Source organism: Falco biarmicus, chromosome 21 (assembly GCF_023638135.1).
Source record: "Falco biarmicus isolate bFalBia1 chromosome 21, bFalBia1.pri, whole genome shotgun sequence".
In the NCBI taxonomy this organism is placed as follows: Eukaryota; Metazoa; Chordata; class Aves; order Falconiformes; family Falconidae; genus Falco; species Falco biarmicus.
The window spans coordinates 372,365-398,726 of NC_079308.1; the positions used below are offsets into that span (position 1 = coordinate 372,365).

General features: G+C 52.2%; 3 protein-coding genes, 1 long non-coding RNA gene and 3 other non-coding genes across 8 annotated transcripts; 5 read left to right on the forward strand and 2 right to left on the reverse strand.

Annotated features, from left to right (window-relative positions):
• Positions 1–28: 28 nt before the first annotated feature.
• RACK1 (receptor for activated C kinase 1) lies at positions 29–4,110 on the forward strand. Its single transcript, XM_056323019.1, has 8 exons — positions 29–244; positions 855–1,026; positions 1,618–1,765; positions 2,095–2,190; positions 2,384–2,494; positions 2,900–3,040; positions 3,512–3,622; positions 3,961–4,110. Exons 1-8 carry the CDS (start codon positions 136–138, stop codon positions 4,024–4,026), a joined length of 954 nt encoding a protein of 317 aa, XP_056178994.1. The 5' UTR covers positions 29–135; the 3' UTR covers positions 4,027–4,110.
• A 954-nt stretch (positions 4,111–5,064) lies between these two features.
• On the reverse strand, positions 5,065–12,600 carry TRIM41 (tripartite motif containing 41). Its single transcript, XM_056322960.1, has 6 exons — positions 11,392–12,600; positions 9,530–9,625; positions 8,886–9,116; positions 8,174–8,196; positions 7,340–7,467; positions 5,065–6,696 (listed from the first exon to the last, which is right to left on the reverse strand). Exons 1-6 carry the CDS (start codon positions 12,319–12,321, stop codon positions 6,179–6,181), a joined length of 1,926 nt encoding a protein of 641 aa, XP_056178935.1. The 5' UTR covers positions 12,322–12,600; the 3' UTR covers positions 5,065–6,178.
• A 466-nt stretch (positions 12,601–13,066) lies between these two features.
• Positions 13,067–23,854, forward strand: LOC130141794 (E3 ubiquitin-protein ligase TRIM7-like). Of its 2 annotated transcripts, XM_056322981.1 has the most exons (8): positions 13,067–13,204; positions 16,367–17,051; positions 18,723–18,818; positions 20,141–20,371; positions 21,017–21,039; positions 21,414–21,529; positions 22,192–22,224; positions 22,561–23,854. In XM_056322981.1, exons 2-8 carry the CDS (start codon positions 16,635–16,637, stop codon positions 23,070–23,072), a joined length of 1,428 nt encoding a protein of 475 aa, XP_056178956.1. In that variant the 5' UTR covers positions 13,067–13,204; positions 16,367–16,634; the 3' UTR covers positions 23,073–23,854. The 2 variants fall into 2 exon arrangements, with proteins under 2 accessions (XP_056178956.1, XP_056178957.1); XM_056322982.1 differs by lacking the exon at positions 13,067–13,204 and having other exon boundaries at positions 16,162–17,051; positions 20,144–20,371.
• Positions 13,315–13,387, forward strand: TRNAK-CUU (transfer RNA lysine (anticodon CUU)). The gene has a single exon. It is a non-coding gene; the product is annotated as a tRNA-Lys (tRNA).
• TRNAV-CAC (transfer RNA valine (anticodon CAC)) lies at positions 13,565–13,637 on the forward strand. The gene has a single exon. It is a non-coding gene; the product is annotated as a tRNA-Val (tRNA).
• TRNAK-CUU (transfer RNA lysine (anticodon CUU)) lies at positions 13,918–13,990 on the forward strand. Its single transcript has one exon. It is a non-coding gene; the product is annotated as a tRNA-Lys (tRNA).
• LOC130141815 (uncharacterized) lies at positions 23,025–26,312 on the reverse strand. Its single transcript, XR_008819179.1, has 3 exons — positions 24,234–26,312; positions 23,439–23,526; positions 23,025–23,157 (listed from the first exon to the last, which is right to left on the reverse strand). It is a non-coding gene; the product is annotated as an uncharacterized LOC130141815 (long non-coding RNA).
• Positions 26,313–26,362: the final 50 nt, after the last annotated feature.

The following is a 26,362-nucleotide window of genomic DNA, read 5'->3' on the forward strand; positions in this document are numbered from 1 at the left end:
ACGCTATTTCCGCTTCCGCCGGAAGCCGCCTCGGTCTCTTTCTCTCGCTGTGTTGGTGGCCGCCGTTTGCGGCCGGGCGGGACCGGGCCGTGGCCTCCATTGAATCCGCCACCATCCTCCCATCCCGCCGCCGCCATGACAGAGCAGATGACCCTGCGGGGCACCCTGAAGGGCCACAACGGCTGGGTGACCCAGATCGCCACCACGCCGCAGTTCCCGGACATGATTCTCTCCGCCTCGCGCGGTGAGGGCCGCATCCCGCCCGGGTCGGGGGAGAGAGGGTCGGGAGAGACCATCGGAAGGGGGACGTAGGTGTCGGGAAGAGACCGTCGGACCGGGGTAGGGGTAGGCCGTTGGCCTGGGTGAGGAGGGGAGCAGGGAGAGACCACATAGGTCGAGGCGGAAGGGTACCGGGGGAGACGGGCGGGGGGAGAAGGGGCACGGGGAGACTGAGGCCGGAGGGGAGTGGGGCAGGGAAGGCCGTGGGGCCTGGGAGGAGAGAGGCGTGAGGCGAGACCGTGATTTAGGGGACCCAGGGAGAGTGCAGAGGGAGAGGGACAAGGGGAAACCATGGGCCTAGAGGGGGGGACAGGCCAGAGCCCCCTCGTTTAGGGCAGTCTGGCCTAGGGATGGGACTGGGGTGTAGCAGGGCAAGGAAGAGGCAGGGCCCTGCGCTGTGCGATGAGGACAGAGGGATGGGGAGGAGGGGGCAAAGGAGCAGAGACCTGATCTGTTTAGAGACCCCCCCTTTTCTCTGGTAGCCCCCCCATTCGTGCGGGTTAGAAGGATGGGCTGGGTGTGGGCAGAAGGCTGCGGTTCCCCCCACCTTATCCCTCTCTCTGCATCCTCCACAGACAAAACCATCATCATGTGGAAGCTGACCCGTGACGAGACCAACTACGGGATCCCACAGCGAGCTTTGCGCGGTCACTCGCACTTTGTCAGTGACGTGGTCATCTCTTCCGATGGACAGTTTGCTCTCTCTGGTTCCTGGGATGGCACCCTGAGGCTCTGGGACCTCACAACGTGAGCTGTGGGAATGAGGGTGTTTTGGGTGGGAGGGCTGTAGCATGTCTTCCTGCTTTGTTTGGGTGCTGGGAGGGGGGTTGAGGTCACCCATGCACCTTGGAACTTGAACGATTTTGGGTTTGGGCTGGAAGATAAATCCCAGTGCAGCAGGGGCAGTTTTGTGTGGCCAGTGCCACAGTTTTGGATGGAGGTGTTCGGCTGCTCTTCCTTGGCTCCCTCTTCCGATGATTAGATCTGACACAGTCTGCTGATCCTCTGGGATCTGAAGACACGTCCTGCAATTATGATGGGAGAGAAGCAGGAGGGGGGGATCAAACTGTTTTCTGGGGGTCATTTTGGGCTGAACGGGGGGGGTACAGCCAGGAGAAGAAGGTTGGGATCTGTAGAGCCAGGCATGTATGCGGGCTAAACTCATCCTGATTTCCCCCCATCCTTCTACCTTTGTAGAATCTCCTTTTGAAGGAGAAATGAAATGATCACTCCTTACCCTTTTGTAGACCACACTGTGGGTTTTCCTCCAAATATTTGATTATTCCCCCCCTCCTTGGTGGAATTTGTGAGATCTGCTATTGTCTCATCTTCCTTTAGTGGCACCACCACCCGTCGCTTCGTGGGTCACACCAAGGACGTGCTGAGTGTGGCCTTCTCCTCCGACAACCGTCAGATAGTTTCAGGCTCCAGGGACAAGACCATCAAGCTCTGGAATACCTTGGGTGTCTGCAAGTACACCGTGCAGGTGAGCGCCAGGGAAGGTGGGCTTCCAGATCACACTTCTGTGAGAAAGGAGCTCCGTGAACTTGCTTTTAGATCTGTTCCCACCACTTTTATTGGGGATCCAGGTCTCCCAGCCCTGTCCTAATGATTAGAAGCAAGACGTTGCCTGACAGCCTCTCCCTGGGGGGTTTCTGAGGAGAAGTCCTGCAATTATGAGGGATGGGGGAGGCCTGGGAAAGCTGTGGAACAACAGGATGCAGCAGGTCTGATCTTGCAGTGCCCTGTGGATGGGGCAGGAAAGACTCGTCCGTGTTTCCTCGCCATGAACCCGGCATCGTTCCTCTTCCCCAGGATGAGAGTCACTCGGAGTGGGTGTCGTGTGTGCGTTTCTCCCCGAACAGCAGCAACCCCATCATAGTCTCCTGCGGCTGGGACAAGCTGGTGAAGGTGAGGTGGGATCAAAGGCTTCCCAAACAGCAAGCATCCTTCTCTGGGGTCCCTGTGATGGCAGTGGGAGGATCAGAGCAGCCAGAGTGCTCTGGGGAAGGGTTTTTTTCTCCTCTCTGTATCCCCAGAGTTGGGGTGCAGTAGCAGTGTTTAACCCCTTTTTCTTCTGCCCCCGTTTTTTTTCCTCACCCAGGTTTGGAATTTGGCTAACTGCAAGCTGAAGACTAACCACATCGGGCACACAGGCTACCTGAACACAGTGACCGTCTCCCCTGATGGCTCCCTCTGTGCCTCCGGTGGCAAGGTATCTGTCGTGCGGTGGAGGGAAAGCTGAGACCCCCCCTGAGATGAGATCTTGGCATCCTACCAGCATTTCTGTCTCCCACCATGCGAATGGGCTCATCTTGGTCACAGCTTGAGTGGAGTGGTAACAGCCTAAAAATGGGGCCTGGTGGCAGATGTCAAGTGAGAGCAGGGAAGACCATGGCAAAGATGCTCCCCCAGTTCCAGGGACTTCTCTTTAGCTCTTCTGTTTTAGCCCTTGATGTGTTTTCTTTCCGTGTCCTTTAATTTTTCCGTATCCACCTTGGCTTGTAGCAAAGTACTCCAGCTTAACTGTGGTTGTGGAAAAGGGGCCTTGCCAGGGCAGGACAAATCAAGGCACAGGTGACAAGCGCTGGGGTTTGTTCCAACTCCTTCTGCTCTGCAGGACGGCCAGGCCATGCTGTGGGACCTGAATGAAGGCAAACACCTCTACACCTTGGATGGAGGAGACATCATCAATGCTCTCTGCTTCAGCCCCAACCGCTACTGGCTCTGTGCTGCCACCGGACCCAGCATCAAGATCTGGGTATGTCACCGCTCCAGTCCTCAGCCCCCTCTCTGTCCCATTTGGGCAGGGTGCCTACGGAAGATGCAAATACCTTCAGTTTCTGGGTTGTGCTGGGTTTGGAGTCACCTTCCTGGGTGGAGATCCTCACCTTAGCCCACAGATCGTGGAGGAAAAGCTCTCCTGGAGGAGTGTTCTCTGGGTTACACAGCAGCGACCGGTGCCTGTGGCCTCATCCCTTGGTCGTGGAGGGTTGCGGTGGCCGTAGGGCAGAGCCACCATGCCATGATGAAACATTTCAATGCCATCTGACTGCATCTCTGTGTGGAAATCCAGAGGCTGTTTCTGAGCGACCCTCTGCTCCCTTGTGCTGTTCCAGAGTTGGGATTTGGTTGTGGGAATCTTTGTGCTGGACCCCTCATTCCTTCACGGTTGTTTTTTTTTTGTTTGTTTTTTTTTTTTTTTTTTTTTTTTCCTTTTTTCCTCTTGCAGGACCTGGAAGGCAAAATCATTGTGGACGAACTGAAGCAGGAGGTGATCAGCACCAGCAGCAAAGCTGAACCACCCCAGTGCACTTCCCTGGCCTGGTCTGCAGATGGGCAGGTAAAAACCATTCCCTCCTTGCTGTCCCAGGATCCCAGCCCTGGGGAATGAGGATTGGAGGGATCTTCCTGCTGCTTTTGGGGCACAGGAACCATGAAGAGACACTTGTGCCACACTCCTCGAGCTCTCTGCCAGCAAGGGAAAGAACTTCCTTGGGTTCCTTCCATCCCTGGGTCCCTTCTCAACCCCTGAGCTCGTCTCCTTCATCTTCCTAACCCCTGGGGCTGGTAGTTGTCCCTCTCTGCTTTGGGATTTGCTTTCTGAGGACCATAGGCCCTCGTGTCCTGAGGCTGGACCCGTCCAGCCCTTCCTGTGACCCAACTCGTTTCTCTCCACAGACACTGTTTGCTGGCTACACAGATAACCTTGTCCGGGTGTGGCAAGTCACCATTGGGACCAGATGAAGATGCGGTAGTGAGAAACCATAGATTTTTGTGTACAAAAAAAAATAAAGTCAATGAAATAATGCTCTGTTGAGCTTGCAGCCACCTTGTGTCCACTGTTGGGTCATCCCACAACCTGGAGGTTCATGGAAGATGTGGGGTTGGGGCTTTACTCTGGCAGGTGCCACATCAGGAACGTCAGAGGGGCAAAAGCCCAGTGTTCCTGATGCAGAGAGCTTTATGTCTGCAAGTAATTGTCCCCACACCTTCAAGGTTGGAGATGTCGCAGTAGGACAGGGCCTGGCGATGAGGATGGGGTGACTGGCAGAACTTTGAGAGCCCTGAGCGGTACTCACCTCATGAGTTAAAACCCCCTGAGGGCAGAATAATTATAGCAGATGGAGATACTCTACTGTAGGCAGCGTGGTGGGACATGAAAGATGTTCTCTGTCCTTCTGGCTAATGAGGGAATCGTGGTTTGGTTTTTTTTTCTCCTACATGTGGTGTCGCTGCAGATCTGGGAAAACTTAAGACTATTCCGAAGAGAACCCAGAAAGTAGATACATTTAAGCAGCAGCCATGGTTAGCCTTGTTGCCCACCAGTGGTGCTGTTGAAGGAGAGGTTTTAACGTGAAACTTGGTAACCCAGCAGCCTCCAGGCACTGAGTCCACATACAAACTGCCATTTTCTACAGATTTGAGAGGTGGGGGGGGGCTCTTTCTTGGCTGGTAGACTTGTGAGCCACCCCTGCCACCAAACTGGAAGGGACTTCGGCCCCTCTGTGATGCTGGATGATGCTGGCAACAGCCTCTTGCCGATAAAAAGCTTTGGGAAGGGATATGGACATGTGGCTCTGGGTCTGACCTAATCTAATTAGGAAGGATTAGGTCAAGATTAACAAGGCAAGATTTAAAACACATCTGTTTAACAGGAGGTGATGCAGTGACAGCAAGGCCAGGCAGGCTGTGAGGGATCTGGACCCTGATGTGTGATTTAAGCCAGACTCATTTGGAAATAGCTCCCAGACCTTTCAAGCCTCAATAACCTAGAGACTCAGGTTTACAACCTTATTCTTTATTATTATTTCTTGACATTTCATAAAACTAAATCTCCATTTAATTCTCATTTTACCCAAAAATATTTTGAACTAGCTCTGTAATGCCAACAGGAAAAAAAAAAAACAAAAACAATCCACCAACCAAAAATAAACAAACAAAAAAAACCCACGACCGGTGCAGTCAGAGTCTCTCGAGTGGGACAGGATTCAGCTGGAAACTTAGCAGCTGAGGAAAAAAGAAAAAAGGGGAGAAAAAATAAATATCCCCCATCTCTGAGAGCTCTCAAGCTGTGAGGGGAAAACAGGAGGCTGCTTCCTGCCACTGCAGCCAGGTTGTGCTGGCTCTGGGGGGCGGAAACTGGCTCTTGCACCCTCCTCTGCCCCCGGTAAAGTGCCAGGCCCACAAGCAATGGTTACGAAGGGAAGGGGTGGGGGTCAGGAAAGCTCAGACGTGGCCCCACCCCCCAAAAAAATGATGGGGAAAGCAAGGAAAAAACAACACGGGCCATTAAAGCAGGTTTGACTCTGGGTCCAAACACCAGCTGGGGTCTTGGAAGATGGTCAGGTGAATTCCAAGAGATCCAGGCACCTTGGTGCAACTGGGATACGCAAGCCAATGATTTTTGGACGGGTGACGATGGGGATTTCAAAAAGCCAAGAGCACTTGCTCCCCACTGTGCAGACCCCTGAGATGCCCCCAAGGCATCAAGCTCTGCATCCGAAGAGAGCAGATGCACTTCAAAATGCAGTCCGGGAGTGGAGAGCGTGCCAGAAAGCTTTTAGGCATTGACTGGGAGAGAGGAGCTCCAAAAAGACATAAAACGCTAAAAAAAACCCCTACACCTCTGAGGTGGATCCTTCCCTATTCCAAACAAAACCAGATTCGGATCAGCATGGTGGCAGCAGTGGGATCCTGGGGAGGAGCAGACAGGAGGCTGAAGGAAGAGGCATTGTGAGCAAGCAGGTGCAAGAAGACAAGTGCAGCGTTGGATCCCAAGATGGGATCTGCAGGATTAAGGGGGAAAGAGCATGGCTGTGTGCAAGGCCGGATCCTGGGGCGATGCCGGATCTGGCACAGGTAGAGGTGGCTGGCAGGGAGGGTGAGGGATGGCTGGTCAGGCGCAGATTTTGATGCGCGTACCCTTGGCTAAGATGCGAAAAAAAGGGAAGATGCGCTCGTGGAAGGAGGCGTTGAAGGTGTGGATGTGGGTCATGCTCTCGGCATTGTAAAAGCAGAGCTGGCCTCGCTCGTAGTCCAGGTAGACGCCAAAGCGCCGGGGCCGTTCACTGGGCAACAGGGCTGTCTGCTCTGTGGCTGTCAATGCCTGGTACTTCTTCCCATTGGTGCCCACGCACCAAATTTCTCGTTTTTGGTGAGGACCCATGGTTTTCTCTTTGCGTCGAGCTGTTTCACGGGCTGCACCCACTGCCCAGCCTCGTCGGCCTCCCACCTCTACCTCCCAGTAGTGGCGGCCAGTGGTGAAGCCCTGGGAACCCAAGACGCAGTAATCCGAATCGAAACGTTTGGGGTTGTCGGGCAGGTCCTGGCGGCGTTCGCCCAGCTTGACGCTGCGTCGGTCAAGGGAGAGGCTTAGGCGAGGGTGGGCTGTGTCAGGGTCCAGAGTCACGTCGGCTGGAAGGGAGACGGCAACATTACAGGGTGTGTGTGTCACTGGTCACCCCCGTCTCTTGGGCTCCCAATCCCAGGGTTTGTTGGTCTGTTTTTTCCCCCCCTCCTTTTAGTTTCCAACCCCAAATCCTCAACCCTGTCCATACCCGCAGCACCAGTGGGTGACAGCCCCCACTGTGGGCCTGCTTTTGACTGCAACAGAGTTCAACCCCTTTAACCCCTCCCCAAACTCCTTTAACCCCCAAAACTCCCTTTAAACCCCAAATTCCTTTAACCCCAATTCCATTTTAACCCCTTTAATCCCCCAGTTCCCTTTTAACCCTGGAGCAGGTCTGGCTTCAGCCCCACACAGAGCTGTCAGCAACTCTGGATCCAGCTGTGCTTTTAGGGTGGAAAGAGGTGACAGCCACGTTAGGGGAAAATGAAGACCAACGGACAGAGCAAGGCGTGGGGAGGAAGAAGGGAAGAGGCTGGTATTAAGGGGACTGGCAGACTTTAAAAGGGGGCATGAAATCTGGGAAGGCAGAGGTAAAGAGGGAAACCCAACACAGCTGGGGATATGCAAGACATCCCAGTGTCCAATTCCCTAGGACCACGACAAGAAGCTGCTGTGTCCCCTTGGGCAGAGGACCTAGGTCTCACTCACCTTGAGGGACTTTACTGAAGACTTTCTCCATCTTCCTCATCACCACATCCTGCAGAAAGTAGTTGCGATATTTTTTCCCCACATCCACCGGCACCATCTCAGGCTCCTGAAATTTGATGTTCTCGCATCTGCCAGGGGAAAGAAAATGGGGATTCAGCATGCTCAGGGGGAGGCAATGACACAACAGGAGAAACAAGGTGCCCTGCACACAGCCAAAAAACCCAGAGCGGGGCAGAGATCAGCCCAACCGGTTACACTGGCACAGCTGCAGTCCCCACCCCGTCTCAGCCGCAGGAAGCAGCCAAACTCCTGGCAGAGGTGCAGCCGCATCCACCCAGCGCTGGTGACAGCCAGGCCCTGCTCCGGCACAGCCCTGTTACCTGCCAACGAGTGGCTGGGGGCTGATGTAGAAGAGCAGCCGCTTGTTTGATTTAAAGATGACGGGAAACAAAATGATCCCTCCATATTTACCAGCAGCTCCTGCTTCCTCGGGGCATGAGGTCTGCACAGGCACACCCAGCTCTGCTCCCAAAAAGCAGCTGCCAGGTGCTGCAAGGGACTCTTGAGATCTCTTCCCAGCCTTTCTCTTCTCCTGTGCACCCCCAGTTATTCCATGTATACCCCACTAAGCCATCAGGCAGGAGTTCCCACCATCACATTCGTTTTGGCACCAGCCACAACCAAGCTGTCCCTTGTCATTACCCAACCCCAGCCTGGAAAAACGCCCACCACACGAGGCTTGAAACAAAAGCCCAAGGTTTTCTGGTTTTGTGTTGCCCTCTCCTCCCCCCGAAGCTGTTTACAGTGAGAAGATGCCAATGGAAAGTCACTGACCTGATAAAAGTGCCTTTGATGTCCTGCGAAAAGGAAGCAGCCAGGTTGGAAGCGAGGAAGAACGAGAAAGAAAAGATTAGGGAGGATGGGGGCTGATCACACTGTGGCTCGCACTAAATCCTCTTAGCAGCCAAGGCTCAGCACCGTGCTGATCTACATCAAGCCAACCACCCCGATGGCCAGGATGAGTCCCCTCCCATGAGTCTGCTGAGGGGAATATTCCACAGAGAGGCACATTCCATGGATTCACCCCTCGGTAGAGGCTTTTCCCACTAATACAGACACCCTATCAAACCCCAAATCTCTTGTGGCATCCCGATTTCCCCCCTGTGGTCCCACAGACGATGCGGGACCGGGAAGGATCTAGTAATCGGGTAAGGATGCTTTCCCATGAGGAATACCCTTTCTGAAGTAAGGTCTGCTCCCCTCTTGGCAGCTCTGCTTAATTCTCGCTGCTAACATTCTCTCCTTGCTATAAAACAGGGCCAGAGCTCCTCAGCTGCCAGCAGAGAGCTTGAGCGAGGGTTCATGGTCCAGAGATAAACTACGTGAATCATCTGAGCTTACAGCTCTTTGGGAAGATTCAAAAACATATGCAAGAGGCCTTGCCTGGCAGGGCACCTGGGCTCTGCCCTCCTGCTGGGATCCCCGATTGCGACTGTCCCTCTTCCCACCCCAGGAATGGGGGTGGGGTGAGTGGGTTGGGAAAGACCTTGAGCAGTTGCAGCCCATCCTGTTTGCTCTTGTCCTCTGCCTCAGCGATGAGCCGGCTGAGGGCAGCGCTCTGCTCTTCCAGCTGGCTGATGTTGCTGCTCTGACGGGCCAACAAGCTCTCATAGCGTTCCTCCAGCTGGTGTAAGAGCAGGACTTGCTCCCCAATGAGGAACTGGTGCAGCAGCTCGAAGTCAGACTCGAATTCCTTGATCTCCAGCTTCATCTTGTCCTGCGGAGTGGTGAAGAGGGAGGAGAGGTATCCTTAGCTCAAGTAGCAGACCCAAAGGACACAAATTTGTTCTCTCTCCCAGGCTACCAATTCCCACAACACATTCAGGTACAAAACCCCCTTAATTAAGCTCTAATTCAACAGGGAAATAGCTTCCAGCCCTTGTGATCCTGACAACTGCAGCAAAGGGACCGCAACGCCTCCATGAGAGCTCAAATCTGCAAGGCAGAGGGGGAAAAGTTTCCCTGCTCATCCCCCTCACCAGACTTCGGGCCAAGAAACACTCTTTAGCAGAGGGCTGATTATTTTTTGGCAGCGTGAAAGGTGGAAGACAGAGAAATGGGGAAATAAATAAGCGTGGAAAGGAATCGTGCACAGGATGATCTGCTGTGCCAGAGGCAGCCAGCTCTTACCCTCAGCTCTGTGATCTTCTCCTCCTCGTTGGATTTCTGCTTCAGGACCACATCCAGCTTCTTCTTCAGTGGCTCCAGATGGCTCTGGAGCTTATTCTGCGAAAGAAATGCATCTCTGTCATCCCTGCCTCAGGTAATGCCTGCCTGCCTTCCTCTCCTCTCTCAGTCCTCCAGTCCCCAACTCCACAGCAGGGCTGAAAACAAAACCTCCTGCCCCGATCTCAGACCATTTCCCTTCCGCTTTCCGTAACTGCTCATTCTGGGAGCCACTTCTAATTAGAAAGTGAAAAACCCTGCCCTGCTCAGATCAGGGAACATCTGCAAAGGCCAGATACACAGTCACCAAGCACAGACTGTTACTGTCTGTTGCACGGCTGCGGCCATCACGCACATGTCCCACTGGGTGGGGATCAGGACCCAGAGAGGGATCTGTGCTCCTAAACTCAGTGCAGACCTAGGCCATCCTTTCAGGCTGCGCCTTTCGGTAGCGGCATGGTCCTAGATCAGCTTAAGCCAATGACAAAACCAGTACCTGCTTCATTGGTCATGACTCCCTGTGCTGAATAAGCTTTGGCATTTCCAAAAAAACACACAACCAAACCACCAACCCACAAACCAACTGTTTCTGCCTTGCTGTCCTCCCAGGACACTCCCTCTGCCCTTCACAAAGAGCTCTCCCTTTAGCAATTAATTTTTCTGCCTCCTTGAGTGTTTGCAGCAGCTTTCCTACTGCCAAGAAAAGGCGAAAACGGACTGAGCCAACCCAAAAGCAAAAAGTGCCGCTGGCCACGCTCCGACAGCCCACCACAAAACAGCCTGACACAGGGATGAGACGCCCCAGCACTGTCCTTTCCCCTCCAAACCACCTCCACCTCTCCAAGCCTCCTCCTGGCTACCAAACCCCACCCAAAAGTCTCCAGGGGCTCCAAGGGTGTTGACTCTGATGGGAGCAGCCAAGACCAGAGCACCAGAGAGCTTCCAGTGAGGGAAGACAAAAGCGAGACATGACCTTGCAGCAGCAACTCCTCCAAGACACCTTTGGATATTACAGGAACCAAAACCCCAACTCCTTGCTTCCAGAAGGCCCCAAAAAGCGAGACATGACCTTGCAGAGAAACCAGAGCGACAAGCAGCAGGGCAAGTAGCAGCCTGAAGGGCTCAGCGACCACCATCCCCTGTCTACCCGCCATGTTTTTTGGGGGGGGGGGTTCTCCAGTCATGTCCAAGTGGGAAGCGACACCTTTGAGACAGCAAAGCTATTCAGTCAAAACCCCTAATGAAGGGCCTCCACCACTGGATGCTTGGGGTCAGGCTCTGCAGACCCTCAGGCAGGTATCACCCAAGCTGAGGGAGGCCAGACAGACCCTGGGAAGAGCTTTCTAAATTGTGGAGCCACCATGACATGGGTGCTCATTTCAACTCGCCACAGCCTAGAGGGGTTTCACCCAAACCCAGGCCAGCAGGACCAGCTGAGCTCACCCACTCCTCACCAGGATAATGTCTCCACGATCCTTCGCTACCATTGCTGCCTGATCCCCAAATCTCCTTCCCCGTGGTTAACCAGACTCTTCCCATCCAAGCCAAGCCAGCCACCAGCTTTGTGGCTTCCCAGCCTCCTGCACCCCAACCCACACAGCCCGTTCATCTCCTTCCCCCTCTCCGCTCACTGAACCAGCCCAGCGAGACCCACCTGTATGCCGCCTCCAACCACCCAACGCCATCTGCCTGCCGCCAGCAGGACCCAGCCCGTGCCACTGGCTCCTGATGGTGCTGACAGCTGTTTCCCACCCCACTCTCCTCCCCACTCCCCCATCAAAAAAAACCCAAACCACTCCATTACCCTGACACCGAAACCCTCATACCTTGTAATCCTGCACGACCTCCTCGAGAGGGACAACACTGTGATGCTTGTGGCTCCGTGACTCCCTGCACACCACGCAGATGGCTTGTTCATCCACCTCACAGAACAGCTTGAGAGGCTCCTGATGCTTCTCACACAAATTTGGTGGCCCCTGACCTCCCACTGCTACCAGGGCCCCTGGGACACCCACTGTGGCTCCTGAAACTGAGGGACCAGCAGCAGGTGGTGCAAGGCGCTGTGGGTGTGGGTGGAGCTGGCGGATGATTTGCACCATGTTGGCCAGCTGAAGGTTGGGGCGGAAATTCCTCTGGAAAAAGGTTTTTCGGCATTGTGGGCAGGTGAAGGTCTGGAGGCGTCGAGGCCGTGTGGCCAGAACAGGGGGAGGAGGTGTCTGCACCTCTTCTTCCTCCTCTTCCACCTCCTCCTCTTCCTCCACATCTTCCTCCATCACATCCTCATCATAGTCCTCATCCCCAAAGTAAAGCTCTCCCCCGACCCCACCGTCCCACATGTCCTCCTCCACGGGATCTTCCCACAGGTCAGTGTCATCTTCTTCTTCGCTCCACATATCATCTTCCTCCTCCTCTGCACCACCATCCTCCTCCTCCTCCTCCTGCTCCACATCCAGCTCGTCCTCATCCAGCTCATCCTCCTCATCCTCCAGATCCTCTTCCAGCACATCGCCCATCCCCACCTCTCCGCCACCCACTGCTGCAGCCCCCGGGGCCACCTCGTACTCAGCCTCACCACCCCACAGCTGCGAGATGCAGACACGGCAGAAATTGTGTCCACAACCGATGGAAACGGGATCTACAAAATAGTCCAAGCAGATGGCGCAGATGGCTTCCTCCTGCAGTGTCTCCACTGGGTTCAGTTGCCCACTGGAGCCCCCTGAAGGGTCCCCATCTCCTAAAACCGCTGTGGCTGCCATGGGGAGAGTGGGGAGGAGAGTCACCTCTTCCTCACAGGACCCTAAGCTCCTTGTCGACCCCTTAAGTTCTCCTATGCTTGGGTGGGCACCAGCTCGAACCCAGAAGGGTGGCCGGTCCCCACCCAGATGCCACTTCCTCCTTCACCCCCTCCAATTTTTCCCCACCTTCCAGGGCCAGCACTGCTCTAACCCTCGCTACTGCTTCCCTTCAGCACCCCTTCGTCCCCCCAAAACCGGGGGCTGGCCCCGATCCTGCCCTGCCTCGGCACCCTGGAGCCGGGCCTGACCCTCCTGCCCACCCCACAACACCCCCAAGGCCCAACTGGGACCCGGTAGAGGCCTGGCTCCTGCCCCAAGCACCCCGTTCCCCCCAGCAGGGCCAGGCTCTAGGCCTCACTACACCTTACAGCGCTCCCCGCCGCGGGGCCCGGCCCCAGCCTCAGCCCAACCGGGCCCGCAGGTGCCTCCCGCGCTAGGCCGCTGCCCCGCCACCCGCCCCGCTGCTCGCGGGCCCCGGCCCGAGCCCGGAGAAGACGCTCTATCCCCTCTCCCGCCCCCGCCGCCGCTGCTCTCTATAGTGCGGGCTTCGCCAACAGACGGGAAACGCCGCAACGCTTCCGCTTTCCGGCCTCCCACCGCAACGCCCGCCCCTTTAGCGCCACATGACCGGAAGTGGCGCTCTAGGCACGGGCAGTCAGTTGCTAAGGTACGGGGAGGCCGTCGCTGTCACCGCCACCCGTGTTGCCGTGGGGCTCCGAGGGCCCCGTTGTCCGTGCAGCTAGCGCGGAGGGAAGCGGCGACAGAGGCTACGGCGACCCAGCGCTCTCTGTGCTTTCCGCCCGGCGTCGGGCTTGTGTGCCCACCCATCTCGTTGCTCTTGGAGGTCTGGAAGCGGGGGACGAATCGGCGCTGAGGGTGTGGGCAGGGCCTCCGCGGGAGGAGGCGTGGCTGCTTGGGGCAGTACCTGTGGTGCGAGCGCGCAGTGCTCGCGGAGCCCGGCTAGCTCAGTCGGTAGAGCATGAGACTCTTAATCTCAGGGTCGTGGGTTCGAGCCCCACGTTGGGCGGCCTCAAAGCTTTTTAAATTTCCCCCCCTCCCCGTATACTTTTTTTTGTTGCCACACTGGACTCTTCCCTCCGACGGAGCCGCGGAGTCCCCGGCGAGACCCACAACCCTCGGTTACCCCCACACCAGAAGCAGGCTGCACGGTCGCAGGCACGCGGGGCGATACTTCCTTCACCGTGTTTCTGTAGTGTAGCGGTTATCACGTTCGCCTCACACGCGAAAGGTCCCCGGTTCGAAACCGGGCAGAAACAGTGAATTTTATTTTTCTCCCGCTTCCTTTTTATTCTCTCTTCCCCACCTTCACACAAGCACTTTTAACGATTACACACACCCTGCTCTCGCGGCTTGCAGCAGGGCTGGGCGGTAGCCGCTGGGTGACACACGGCTATTCCCCCCGCACCGGGGAGCGGCTGTGCTCCGGGGCCGTGAGGGTTCCCGGTACCGGCTCCCGGTGCCATTAAATCCCCGCGATTGCTGCAGCGTTATGGCTGCAGTGTCAGGACGGTTTATGAGAGAGCTTGCTCAGCGGCAGCCCGGCTAGCTCAGTCGGTAGAGCATGAGACTCTTAATCTCAGGGTCGTGGGTTCGAGCCCCACGTTGGGCGCTTGAAATTTTTCTCCCCTCTTAGGGCACCAAACTACTCCTCTTACATCCTTTTTCCTTTATATGTTTTAATCACAGCTCTTCTTCCACCATTTCCCCATTGTATACATTTTAATCACAGTCCTTCTTCCATCATTTTTCCTTTATATAAGTTTTCCGAGCCCAATTCCCATCACACAGGGAATCAGGGCCCCATCACAGCCCGTTTCTTACTCCCTTTTGAAGCAGAAAGGACTGCAGTGTGAATTCCCCTTGCTGCCACTTTTTTTTCCTCCACACTCATTTCCTGAGGGTTTTGGTGGGGTTTTTTTTTGCTTCATCTTCCTCTCTGAGTTTTAGAGGTACATACCGCTTTTTTCACTCATAATTTAGAGAAGTTGTGAGGTGGAAGAGCTCACACTGATGCGCAAAGTCAATGCCTGAGGAAAGCAAGAGCTGCAGCGTCGTAGCAGTTATATATATACATACATACATATATATATATATATATATATATATATATGAGGTATACAAAAAACCTGCTGTTCTGGAGAGACCCCAGAGCTTGAACTGAGGCCAAATTGTTACCACACTTGTGAAAAATGGAAAAGGGCATTTTATTTTACTTTAGCCTTCCTGAAAAGGGCTTGCTATGATCTTACAGTTACCCCACCCATAGATACTGATTGGTACCGTGTATAATAACCACAGGTACCACACCAGGGGTCAAAATTATGGCTGCAATGGCAAACGAGGAAAGGAAATCAGCATCTTCTCAGCTGAACTAGAGATTTTCAAATCATCTTGAATTAGTGGCAATGAGCCATGAGATCAAAGGAGCAGCCAAGGTGGCATCAGGAGTGGTGGAGGGTGGTGGGGATGCTGCTGGAAAAAGTGTCAAGTTTGCTCATCTTAAAAAGGGGGAAGGAGGGAGACAGCGGTGAATTTAGATTGGTCAGCGTAGCTTCATTTCCTGCGATGTACTGGAAAAAATAGCTAAGTCATTCATCACCTGAAAAATAACCAAGGACGCTTTGCAGCACATTGAGTTCCTTCCTTGTGGGGAGGAGAAAAAAATGGAGATTTTAAAATCTGGATGGACCAGGATTTTGAAACTCCCGTACAGCAAATGAGGGGACTGTGGATTTGCTGATAATTCAATGCTGAGTATTGAAACCTGGCATCCAGCTGGATAGGTTTGGTGAGGGTTGGGTTGTCCACAAGCCTGTTGCGAGCCTGGTGTTAATTAATACTTCCCCAAAGCTTTGGCTGAAGGAGGTGGGGTTGTTGGCTTCACAGGTCAGGGGTGCAGGGGAGGATGCTGAAGGTTGGGATCAGCATTTGCATCAGTGGGCAACATGGGTGGGTACTGGATGAACATTTATTTGGAATCATGGAATCGTTTAGGTTGGAAAAGACTTTTGAGATCATCAAGTCCAACCATTAATTTGGTACCAGGGAATGCAGATCCCATGCCTAAACGTGCAGGCAAGAGTATTTTTGACATAGGAAAAGCCTTTCCCCCAGGTGGAAAATTGCCCATTGCTGGAGGAGAGCACAGGGGTGTCCGTGAAAGCATCTCAACCAAAACCCTGTCAAGAAGGGTTCAGTCCTGGTGCCTGACCTCGGGGCAGGGAACGACTGCAGTGACCCTGACTTAGCTCACTGAGGATGCCTGAAGCATTAATCTGGCTTTTGGTTTTGGGGTGGGTTTTTTTTGGTGCTACATGATTCACTTCCTCTGTCGAGTCACTTCTTGCAGCTCGGGAGCTGCAAGCGTCCTGCATGGCCACAGCTTGCAGCTGCAGAGGTGGCCACAAAGCAAGCAAAGCTTAGATTACTCATTTGCAATTAAACCAGCGACTCCTTCATTTGAGCACGTACAGAGGAAGGGAAGAGCTACACGACGATGCACAAATGTGTCGCAGGGCTGTAACCTGATTTGGGTGATTTGCCCTGGCTGAAAATTAAAATATACACCGAGCTGATTCAGCTTGGGCAGGGTTTGGCCTGGAGATCCCTCAGGCTGGGTTTATTCCCGGTCCTGGTAGTTATGTGGGAGCATCCTGCCCTCCTCTGGGCTGGGATCACTTCCTAAATGAGCAGTGCGGATGCTGACCGCTGTGATATGGAGCATGCAGCAGGGCTGGGCTTGGGTATTGCTGGGTGGACCACACAGCTGGGCTCAAAAACACCTGGGAAAAAGAGGGGAAAAAGGGCTTTCCTTGTTGTAATTTTGTGGTTTGGCTGCACAGAGGTGCTGGTGAGCAGCAGGGAGAGAGCCGTGGCATCCATAAGCTGTTCTTTCTGCCAAACACTCCCTGTCGTCAACTCATTATTTGGGACTCAGAGGTCATGAGTCAGGAAGAGGAACTTCTTTTCCCTCTTCTCTCTTTAGCAGAAAACTCATGAAGACCTTGAAACTCCTTTTGGAGTGACTCAGGTTTCAGAGGGGTGTTGCAAATCTGCATTTCACACAGAAAACAGACTGAAATTCCCCTTTCTCCGCCCCTCCTTCCTTTTACATCCTTTACGAGTCTGCACTTTTCAAACAAGACCTCCCAGTTCAGATAGTAAAAGCTAATCAAGAAGAAAACTCCCAGCTGCTGCCAAAAGAAAAAAAATAATCAATGAAGTGAAAGTAACAGTGTCATTCTTCTTCAGCCATGGCTGAATGTGACCCACTGGAAAGTCTGCAGAAAGAAGCATCTTGCTCTATCTGCCTGGATTATTTCCGTGACCCTGTGTCCATCAACTGTGGACACAGCTTCTGCCGGGACTGCATCACGCGATGCTCAGGAAAATCAGACCGGCGCTTCACCTGCCCCCAGTGCCGAGGAATTGCCCAGAAAAGAAAATTTAGACCAAACCGTGAGCTGAGGAACCTGGCAGAAATTGCCAAGAAGCTGAGCTCGCGGGCAGGGTACGTGGCCGGAGCAGGCAGCCTGTGCCAGAAGCATCAGGAACCCCTCAAGCTCTTCTGCCAGGAGGACCGGGTGGCCATCTGCGTGGTGTGCGACCGCTCCCACGCTCACCGCGCTCACACTGTCGCACCCATCGAAGAAGCTGCCCAGGAGTGCAAAGTAAGAAATCACAGTGCTGTGCTTTGCTCTCATTTTTTATTTTGTTTCTGGTATTTTTCTTTGGCTTTGTTTGTTTGTTTATTCATTTGGGGGGCTATTTTGTATATTTTTTGGCCCATCAGAGGCTGAGGTCTGCTAGCCAGCAGCTTCTCCACTTTCCCGAGGATACGGGGAAAGTTGTCCCATAGAATTTCCCAAAATTTGGGATGTAGCAGCTTGGGCTGAACTGGCTGATCCTCTAGCTGGGGTTACTTGGCATTGCTGTCTTTGCTGCAGCCCTGCCTGGATGTGATGCAGCCACCCTGGGTCTGCAGGTGCCCAGATGCACCAGATGTGAGGGGCACAGCTCAGCTTGGGGGCATGCAGGGGCAAGCAGAGACTTCAGGCTACTGGGTCAGACCTGGCCCACCAGCAAAATCCACTCACAGGGTCAGTCCCAGACAGCGTAAATTGATTAAAGCCTGGTTTTTTTCACCACGATCTCCAAAGAGGGATTTAAATTTAAGCTGCTCAGGGTGACCCAGCTTGGATTCCTCCACAAAAAACCCACCACTTTATTTGCTGTCACCCTACAAGGGAACTACAAAGGAAGCTGAGGTTGGTAGCTCATAGAAAATACCCAAATTAGCAGGGCTGGACCCCACCTTCACTCCCTTCTGCACAGGCAGGGCTCTTGCTGCTAGTTTTTGTGCAAGAATTGGATTGGAAAACCCGGACGAGTTTTTCTTTCTGCTGCAAATCTCTCCCTGAAGGAAGTTTATTCTGAGCAACTATTTCAGGATAACTGTGGTGCTTCTGGGAGGTATTTTTAATTCCCTTGAGGGAGGATGGGGTCAGGAGGAGGAGTCTGAGTCAGTGCTTGTGCAGAGGAAGCTCAGTGACATTTTGTCCTGCCCACAGGGGAAGAAGTGACTGGGAATGGGGAGGTGAAAGGTGACATTAGTCATGCTGTGAGCATGAAACACGATGGGGGGTGGGGGGGTGGGGAAGAAGTGATAAGCAGCAGGGAGAAAATAAGCTGCTAAAAAATAAGAGGGGGTCGGGGCAGGATGTGCGCACTGCAAACTTCCATCAGTATTTGTCATGGGAGGGTCTTCTAGGAGCAGATGTTAAAAAAAAGGGCGTTCCTAAGGTGTGCTCTATCTCCTCCTTAAAACCAAACTCTGGGGACAGTATTCATACTCGTTATTCCTTGGTCTGCAGAAGGAGCTGAAGTTTGGGCAGAAACACTGGTTCTGCAGATGATGGGAAGTTGCAGCAATTTGGGGGACCTAATTAAGGGTTAAAAAAATAAATATATTTGATTTTATGCTTATGAGGGGATAAAATGAGTCATCGAAGACAGAACAGATTACTGTGAGTGCAGAAAATAACTGGCCACAAATAGACTGGGAGATGGAACTGGCAAAGACCAGAACAGGGGTATAAACAAGGCAGCAATATTAAATATCACCTTTACATGACTCTTCATTCATGAGATGCTTCATAGAAATGTTTTAGGGGTGAAGAAGGGCAACAGAGTGAAGAATATTTAAATATTCCCAAGTTCTGGAGGCCTCATGCTCAAATACACCAGGATTTTGCTACAGCAACATTGGAGCTGTGCATCCCTCTCCCCAACAACTTGCAGATTATTTTGTTTGGTTGGTTGGTTTTTGTTTTTGTGCTCAGGAGCAAATCCAAAGCAAACTGAAGAGCCTCAAGGATGAAAGAGAAAGGCTTCAAGGATTAAAACTGACCAGGGAGAAGAGAAGCCAGAAGTATCTGGTAGGTACTTACCACTGCTGGATGCATGGATGAGTCTTCTGCAAGTTGAAAGATGTTCGGTCATCACCTAAATTTGCAGTGAGGAGGAAAACGCCTCCAGCTGCTCTACCCAGACAGGGCCCTCTTGCACTTGCTCCATCTTGGTGTGGCACCCTGTGAACGAAACGCAGATGTTTCTTGAGGGGAAATCAGAAGCCGCAAAAGGGTAATGGAGAGCGAGGTGATTTCCGAATGGCTGAAGGGAGGTGCTTGCAGCTCAGCCGAGCCACCCTTGGGACAGAGGAGACGAGCATGTGGGTCCCCTTGGGGAGATTTACACCGTGGGGTGGTAGGATGGTGCTCCAGGACTTCATCTCTGCTGCAGATTGCTGCACCCTGGGAGTGCTTTCTACCAGCCCAGCCCTGGAGATGGGTCAGCCACACTGAGCATGAGGTCTATGCGGGTGCTTGTGTCCAACTTGGACCCTGATGGGGCTTTTCTACTGCTGTATAGCTGTCTGAGTGCTGGTGAGGTGGTGGCTCTCATGGCACCTTGGGGCAGCCAGATACAGACACATCTCCTTTGGAGAGTGCACCACATGCCAGAGGTTTCCACGGCCACCACCTCCCAGCCCTGTTTTGGCCTACCAGAGGTTGGGGGATGTATCTGTGGCTCTAAGGAAGTGAGAGATGGTGAGTTCCTCAAAAGCAGAAAGGATGGCAGATGTTTCACTGCAGCTTCATGAGAACAGGCGGGCTGCTGGGTGAAGGTGAACAGAGATAGGCAATGGCTTTCCTGCTAAATAAAGTGGGGATGGAAGGAAAGCACCAAGAACGTGCTGCTGGTTGCTCGTGCTCATGGTCCCTGGCCTGGATTTGGATCCATCCCATCCAGCTACTGCCCTCAGTGCCAACACCTGGGAGTTCTGGGGAACTGCACATGCCAGGGACCATTTCCAACAGCCTCCACAGGATCTCACCACTTTGGAATCCTTCTCTCAGCCCAGTGTCCTCAATCACTCTCCCAGCAGGATTTGTTCCACCAAATACTCGCAGATGCCTGCATGCAATGCCTGGTCTTTTCTAGGCTGTGGGAAAAACATGAAGCAACACTGCCTGCAGTAGTAGTTCTAGAGCAGTAAAATAAAACCAACCCCCTAAAAAGACTGGGCGTATTTTATGACTCCACAGGGCATCACATGAAGCTCAGAGGGGACCCAGAGCCACACGCTATGGACTTAGACTGGCCTCAAAGCTAAAGACCTCGCTCCTGCTTTATTTAACCAGGTTTTGTACGTCTCTGATTTGTTCCATTCTCTTCCCTCCCCATCTGTTCCTTGTAGCAGCAGGCAAGAGCCGAGAGGTGGAAAATCATGTTGGTGTTTAAGCAGCTGCACCAGTTCCAGGATGAGCAGGAGCATCTCCTCCTGATGTGGCTGGAAGATGTGGAGAAGCAGATAGTGCAGACCCAGGTGGAGAATGACAGGAAAATCTCCATGGAGATCTCCCACCTGGGCAACCTCATCCATGAGCTGGAGGGGATGAGCCCACAGCCAGAGAACAAATCCCTGCAGGTGAGAGCGAGGAGCTGGGCAGCAGAGTGGCACTCAGAATGTGCTGTTGAGGCGGTACTCTCTGCCCCTCTCCTCAGCCTCTTTGCCTTGACATTTTGAGGAGTTTGTTTCAGATGCTGATTTAATGAAGAAGTATTGTACATCATATATCCATATTGATGAGCTATGCTATGTCATATCCAACCCATGGAGAGAAGTACCACAGAATTATTGTTTCAGCATCTTGGAAGTGTCCACCGCTTCCCTCCCAACCCCAAGCAAAGCCAGAAAGATTGATGCATATCTTGCGTGACTATGGCAAGAGCTAATAAATGAATCCTGGCTTAAGAGCAGGACGAGGAGGCTACCTAGCATAGGACCACACTTTCCCTCCCCAAGAGACAATGGCAGGCAGTAAATCAGCAGAAGCAGTGTTTAGAAGTGGATATGATATTCCACCAGCTGTGCCTGAGCATTTCTTCTAGCCAGGGACCAAGCAAATGGGCCATTGGATGAGCACAAGGTATCCCTGATCTTGCTCTGTGCTGGCACAAGAAAATCTAAACCAAGCAAAATGTGCTTGCAAACAACATCTGAGGGAGATAGGAGATAGAAATGGGCCTGAAGATCACACAAGGTTTAATTCCCATCTTCTTTCTCCTTTAGGATGCCAGGAGTGCCTTGACCAGGTACGTGGCTCTCCCTTTCCAGAGGGGACAGTTGTCCCCAGCACAATGTCACAAAGCAGACACAAAAGGTGGAGTGCAGGAGGGGTTATCCTCTCTACCGGTGTCCCCAGCAGGGAGCAGATGGCCCTGGGCTGAGATCATGTCCCCATCACCTCCTCCCTTCAGCTGGAGGAAGCCAATATCCATCACTGAGGACATCCAGAGCAAGTGGGTGTCCTCCACAGTGACATTGGGACCACTGATATGCCCAGCAATCTCTCAACTGACCCAATCTGATGCCTGGGGAGAAATAAGCTTACCCAGCAGGTTTTCTAAACAGTGTCTCTACGTAGCTCGTTCAGCAAGAAAGGAATACAAAAGTCTTCTCCTTCCAGGTGTGAAGCAAGGATTTCCCAGCAACTGACAGAGAAGTTTCCCAGAGTGGAAAAGAGACTCAAGGATTTATCTCAGAAAAACCTTGTTCTGAAGGAAGCCCTGAGGAAATTCAAAGGTACAAAAGAAGGGGAAAATTAAACACCATTCTGCAGCTGGAAAGGAGCGAACACTAGCCAGTTGCCAGCATAAAGCCCCAGCTAAGGAATGCTAACGATGAGTTACTCAGTAACCCTCTTATCTGGGGCTGGAGCTGGAAAAGGGAAGGGTACTGTGTTCTCAGGCGTATTGGCACACAGGTCTGAGTGCCTGAGTAACGGGAAGGAAGAGAGCAAGCCCCTCCCTTTGGCTACAGAAGGAAATTAATCACATTCTTGGTTCCCATCCTATCCTATTTAAACCAAAGAGGCTGTAGGTAGCATCTAGCCATCCGCAAGGGAGTCAGCGTGAAAAGCCAACTTGTTGCAGACAGATGGTGGTGTATGCATAGATAAACCCTGAATGAGCTATTTTGAGACCGTTCTCCATGTTCAGATAACTGCCCCATTCCCTCCTCTGATCTCCAATTAGTAATTGGTGGAGTGAACTCTGAATTCAAGAAATAATCTCATAAAACTGGTATATTGGGTTTGAAGGTCCGTCTATCCATGAGCTGGGCTTGTTCACCTGGTGGTTTTGCTTGTTTTGCAGGAGGAAAAGAGCACTCCCTTCTATTTACCCCTGTCTAATACGCTTCCTCTCCCCCCTAAACAAACTAATAGCACTTCTCTCTCCTTCCAGAGAGCCTCCCAGTTGAACTGGATGTGCAATGGGGTAAGTCATGGGAGACTGGAGGTATACTGGAGTGAAAAAGGGGGCACAAGTGAAAAAAGACAGCAAAAGCAGGGAATTCACACTTTCCTGGTGGGCTGGCAAGATGGATTCCTATTCCCCTTTGATGGGAGGTAAAAATAGCACAAATCATTACAGCCTTTAAATAGATCTGTATGGCATATTTCATGGAGAAAGCCTTTACTGAATGGCTTCCGTCAGGCCAAGGTTTCATTCCTGGAAAAAAAAAACAACCAGGAGGGTCCAGATGGAGAGAAATATCCGCCACCTTCCCTCTGACATGCTGTTTTTATTCTCTTGCACTTTCCTTCCCATCAGCGAACGTGACTCTGGATCCAGACACAGCAAACCCCCACCTCATTCTCTCCGAGGACCGGAGGAGTGTGAGGTGGGATGAAACACCCCAGAATTTGCCCAACAATCCCCAGAGATTTGATACCTACTGCTCCGTCTTGGGTTGCGAAGGCTTCCTGGTGGGGAGGCACTACTGGGAAGTGCAGCTGGGGAGCAGGGGATTTTGGGCTGTGGGGGTGGCCAGAGACTCGGCGTGGAGAAAGGGTTGGATTAATCTTGACCCTTCCCAGGGGATATGGGCTGTTGGCATCTGTGGGGACAAGTTTCAAGCTTTCACCTCTTTTGAAACTGTTCAGCCTCTGAATGGGAGACCAAGGACTATCCGGGTCTCTCTCGATTACGAGAAGGGACACGTGGCTTTCTTTGATGCTGATAACGAGACCTTGGCTTTTGCTTTTCCTCTGACTTCTTTCAATGGAGAGAAAATCCTGCCTTTCTTCTGGGTTTGGGAGTCCAGCATCCAGCTGGCTCCCTAAGACAGCATGGGCAGCAAGATGGACATCACATGCTCTGGACAAGCCTTTGGTTTGATCCAGGAAACCACACCATTTTTTTGGGACTCTGTGGATGGTAAAGAATAAAGCAGAGCAAATGAGTCCCGGTGTCCACTTGGAATCTCATTCCCATGGGGTTTTCAAGAGCAGCAGACTAAGAAGGGACCATCTTGGGCAGACCTCTGGATTTGTTAACACTTGGGTACTCTCCAAGATTTTGCTGGGGAATATCACCCTGGGACAAGCAGGGAAATGAAGCCTATAATTTGTGCAACAGCCCCTGGGACACCAATTTCACAGCTTTAAATCTCTTCTACTCTTCTCCCATCCTTTCCCATCTTTCCTTACCCTGACGTTCAATGGTGTTGCCTGTTGACATTCAGTAATGATGTTCCTGTGGGGCTGAAGAAGCTGACTTTGGTTCCTGGTTTAGTTACTAGAAAGGAAAAGAGTATATCAGTGAATTAAGTGTAATATGTGCTGTTTTCTCACCAAGACCTCTTAGGAGCCAAAAACCTGACAGTATTGGCAAGAACATACACATTTTAAGGCTTTGGTGTTGAACCCTATGGCTTTCAGCCGTGTTTCTCAGTTGTGGGGTGGGAGAAATCAGAGGGTGGAGGAATAAAGATGAACAGAAAGAGCTTGAACTCTACCTTTCTGCAATTTATATATATACATTTGGGACAGGAAGCTTAGTAAGCAGGTTTATATAATTTTTTATACGCAGAATGACTGTATTAAAGATTCTTTCTGTATTTCAAGGGCTGTTTTCTCTTTCTTGTTAGAGAGAAACTGGGAAAATGGTGCTGTGCCACTGCTAGCATGGCAAACCCTGGTAGCTTTGCTGCCCTCCCTTGACCTCTTTCTTGTAAACCTCAAATGAAAGCACTTAATGAAGCCTTTCTTACTTCATCGCTGCTGTGATGGAAAGGAATAGCACCAACTCTTCCTGCCTATGTGCCTGAAAACCCACCTGGACTGGAAATCAGTTGATTGGCCATAGGAAATGAAGGATGCTGGAAAGAAGGGACAACACCAATTTTTGAAAGAAAAGGCATTTAAAGAGCAGGAAAACAAAGGAAAGACGATCAGTCCAGGCTCTCAGCTATGTTGCTGCAGGTCAGAGAAACCTGCTGGTACCTTGCAAGGTTCTGGAGGCACCAAGAGTCTTCAGGGAAGTGTGAGCATTTTTGATCCATAGCAGTCTCTGCGGGATGTTAGTCTGATGTCCCACCTTACCCAAAGGGCAAAGCTGATGTCCCAGGGGTCAGGAGCAGCAGAAATTTCTTCTGACAGCCAGGAAGGCCCTGCCCTGCAGTGAATTGTACATTTGAATGTTTAGGGTCACCCGGGAGATGTTGAGTCCTCCCAAACACCTCTACAGATGCTGTCCTGAAGGGTGCCCAGGTCCTTCCCAAGTCCTAGCCAGGTCCTGTCACTTCTGATATCTCAGAATCATTTTCAGCCAGTTGTTGTCTCCCACCCCAGCTGCAGCACAACCTCTCTTAGGTGCTAGTAGAGTGTGAAACTCCTGTTCTGGCTGCTGTCAAGTCATCAAATCCACAGGTCTCCACTGATCTGAGAGACAGGCTCTGGAGACTGAAAAATCCCGGTGCCTTCAGGAAAGGGTAAATATGGGATGGGCATCTCCAATTCTCCTCCTTCCCAGCTGTCTAACTGCTACTTCCCAGCAGCAAAATGCCATCCTCCAGTGACTGAAACTTCCTTACATCAGCAGCAGATGCCAGTGCCAGACCTATCTGTCTCCTGCTGCTGCGGACTGGCTGGTGTTAGATGTGAAAACTCTTCAGCTGGCCTGCTTGCATTGCTCTAATTTGGCATTGAGCTATTTTTATCTCCTGGCTTCACACCTCACAAGGTACTTTCCAGCAATAATGCCACTATGGGCAGCTCAGACCAACCTGAAATCTCTTTCTTCCTGCAACAGAGAAGCTAGAAAGACCCAGGATGAGTTTTGAGCCAGCTGTGCATCAGGAAGCATCATTGGCGTTGCAATAGTAATGAGCCGGATCTGATGGCAGACAACAATATCATTAAACAAAGGACTCAGTTCTTTCTTCTCAGGAACAAGTTCAGACCCAGCTGCAGCTTCTGAAATAAGAGCAAGAGGCATTTCAATCTCATGTGGATCAGCAGCAACCATAGCCATGCATGGATGCTCCAGGGCTGAACTTAAATAGAGCCCCTGGACCATGGGTGGGGGTGGGGGGTCCCAAGTGGATCTGCATAGGGTTGTTAATTGCCATTAGGACCCTGACACAACCACCTCAACCTCATCCTTTCACAGCTGAAGCAGATCAGTGAACATCTGCAAGGGTGATGTGTGATCACATTGTATAGTTTGCTAAGATGCACGATACAGTGCTGAGCCATCATCTTCCCTCCACGAATCCCGACTGCTGATAAAACACAGAGGAGCAAACTACAACTACGTGTAAATACATCCCCTCTTTCCTTCCAGGTACAAGAGGGAAACATCCTCACAGTCACTTGATGTTTCCCCTTAGCTGGAAAAGAAATTCTGTGATTTCACAAACTGCAGTTGTCAAGGAGGCTATGGAGAAATTTGTGTGCAGGTCTGGAAAGGAAAATGCCACTGTGCTTCTTGGTGGGGAGGCGTGGAGCCCTCTCGGGGCCGCTCCTTTTGGTGGTGCTTCCACATGATCCCTGATGTACTGCATTTTAGTCAAGCAGGAGAATGGACTTTTTCCTTGAGAATATACAACAGACACAGGGGTTCAGGTGAAGGTCCGTCAAGTCCTTGCCCTGTTTCTCAATAGTAGATGCCTAGGAAAGCCGAAAAAAGCAGGGCAAGGATGACTATGGGCCCAGGAGGTCTGTTTAAGCAGCCTAAATGGGTAATTAAACAATTAAAAAGGTATAATGAGAGGCATGGAGAGATGTGGTTTGGCTCTGTCCTCTCTCTAACCCTTTTGAGCAGCTGCAGACAGCGATTCCATCCTTTTCTTTTCCAGGCTGGATATTCCCAGTCTCTCTCCACCTATCCTGGGCCTCAGTTTGGTGGCCTGACCCTGTCTGCCTTGTACTGGGAAGGCTCAAACTGGCCCCTGTACACAGATATGTCCTCACATGTGCTGATGGAGGGGAGCAACCCCACCACCACCACCACTCTTGCTAATGCAGCCCCACATGGGGTTGATACCTTTGGTTCACAATCCCACCACCATTGACAGCTTGTCACCTCCAGGACCCTGAGGTCCCGTTCCATAGTTGGTCCTGGTGTGGGG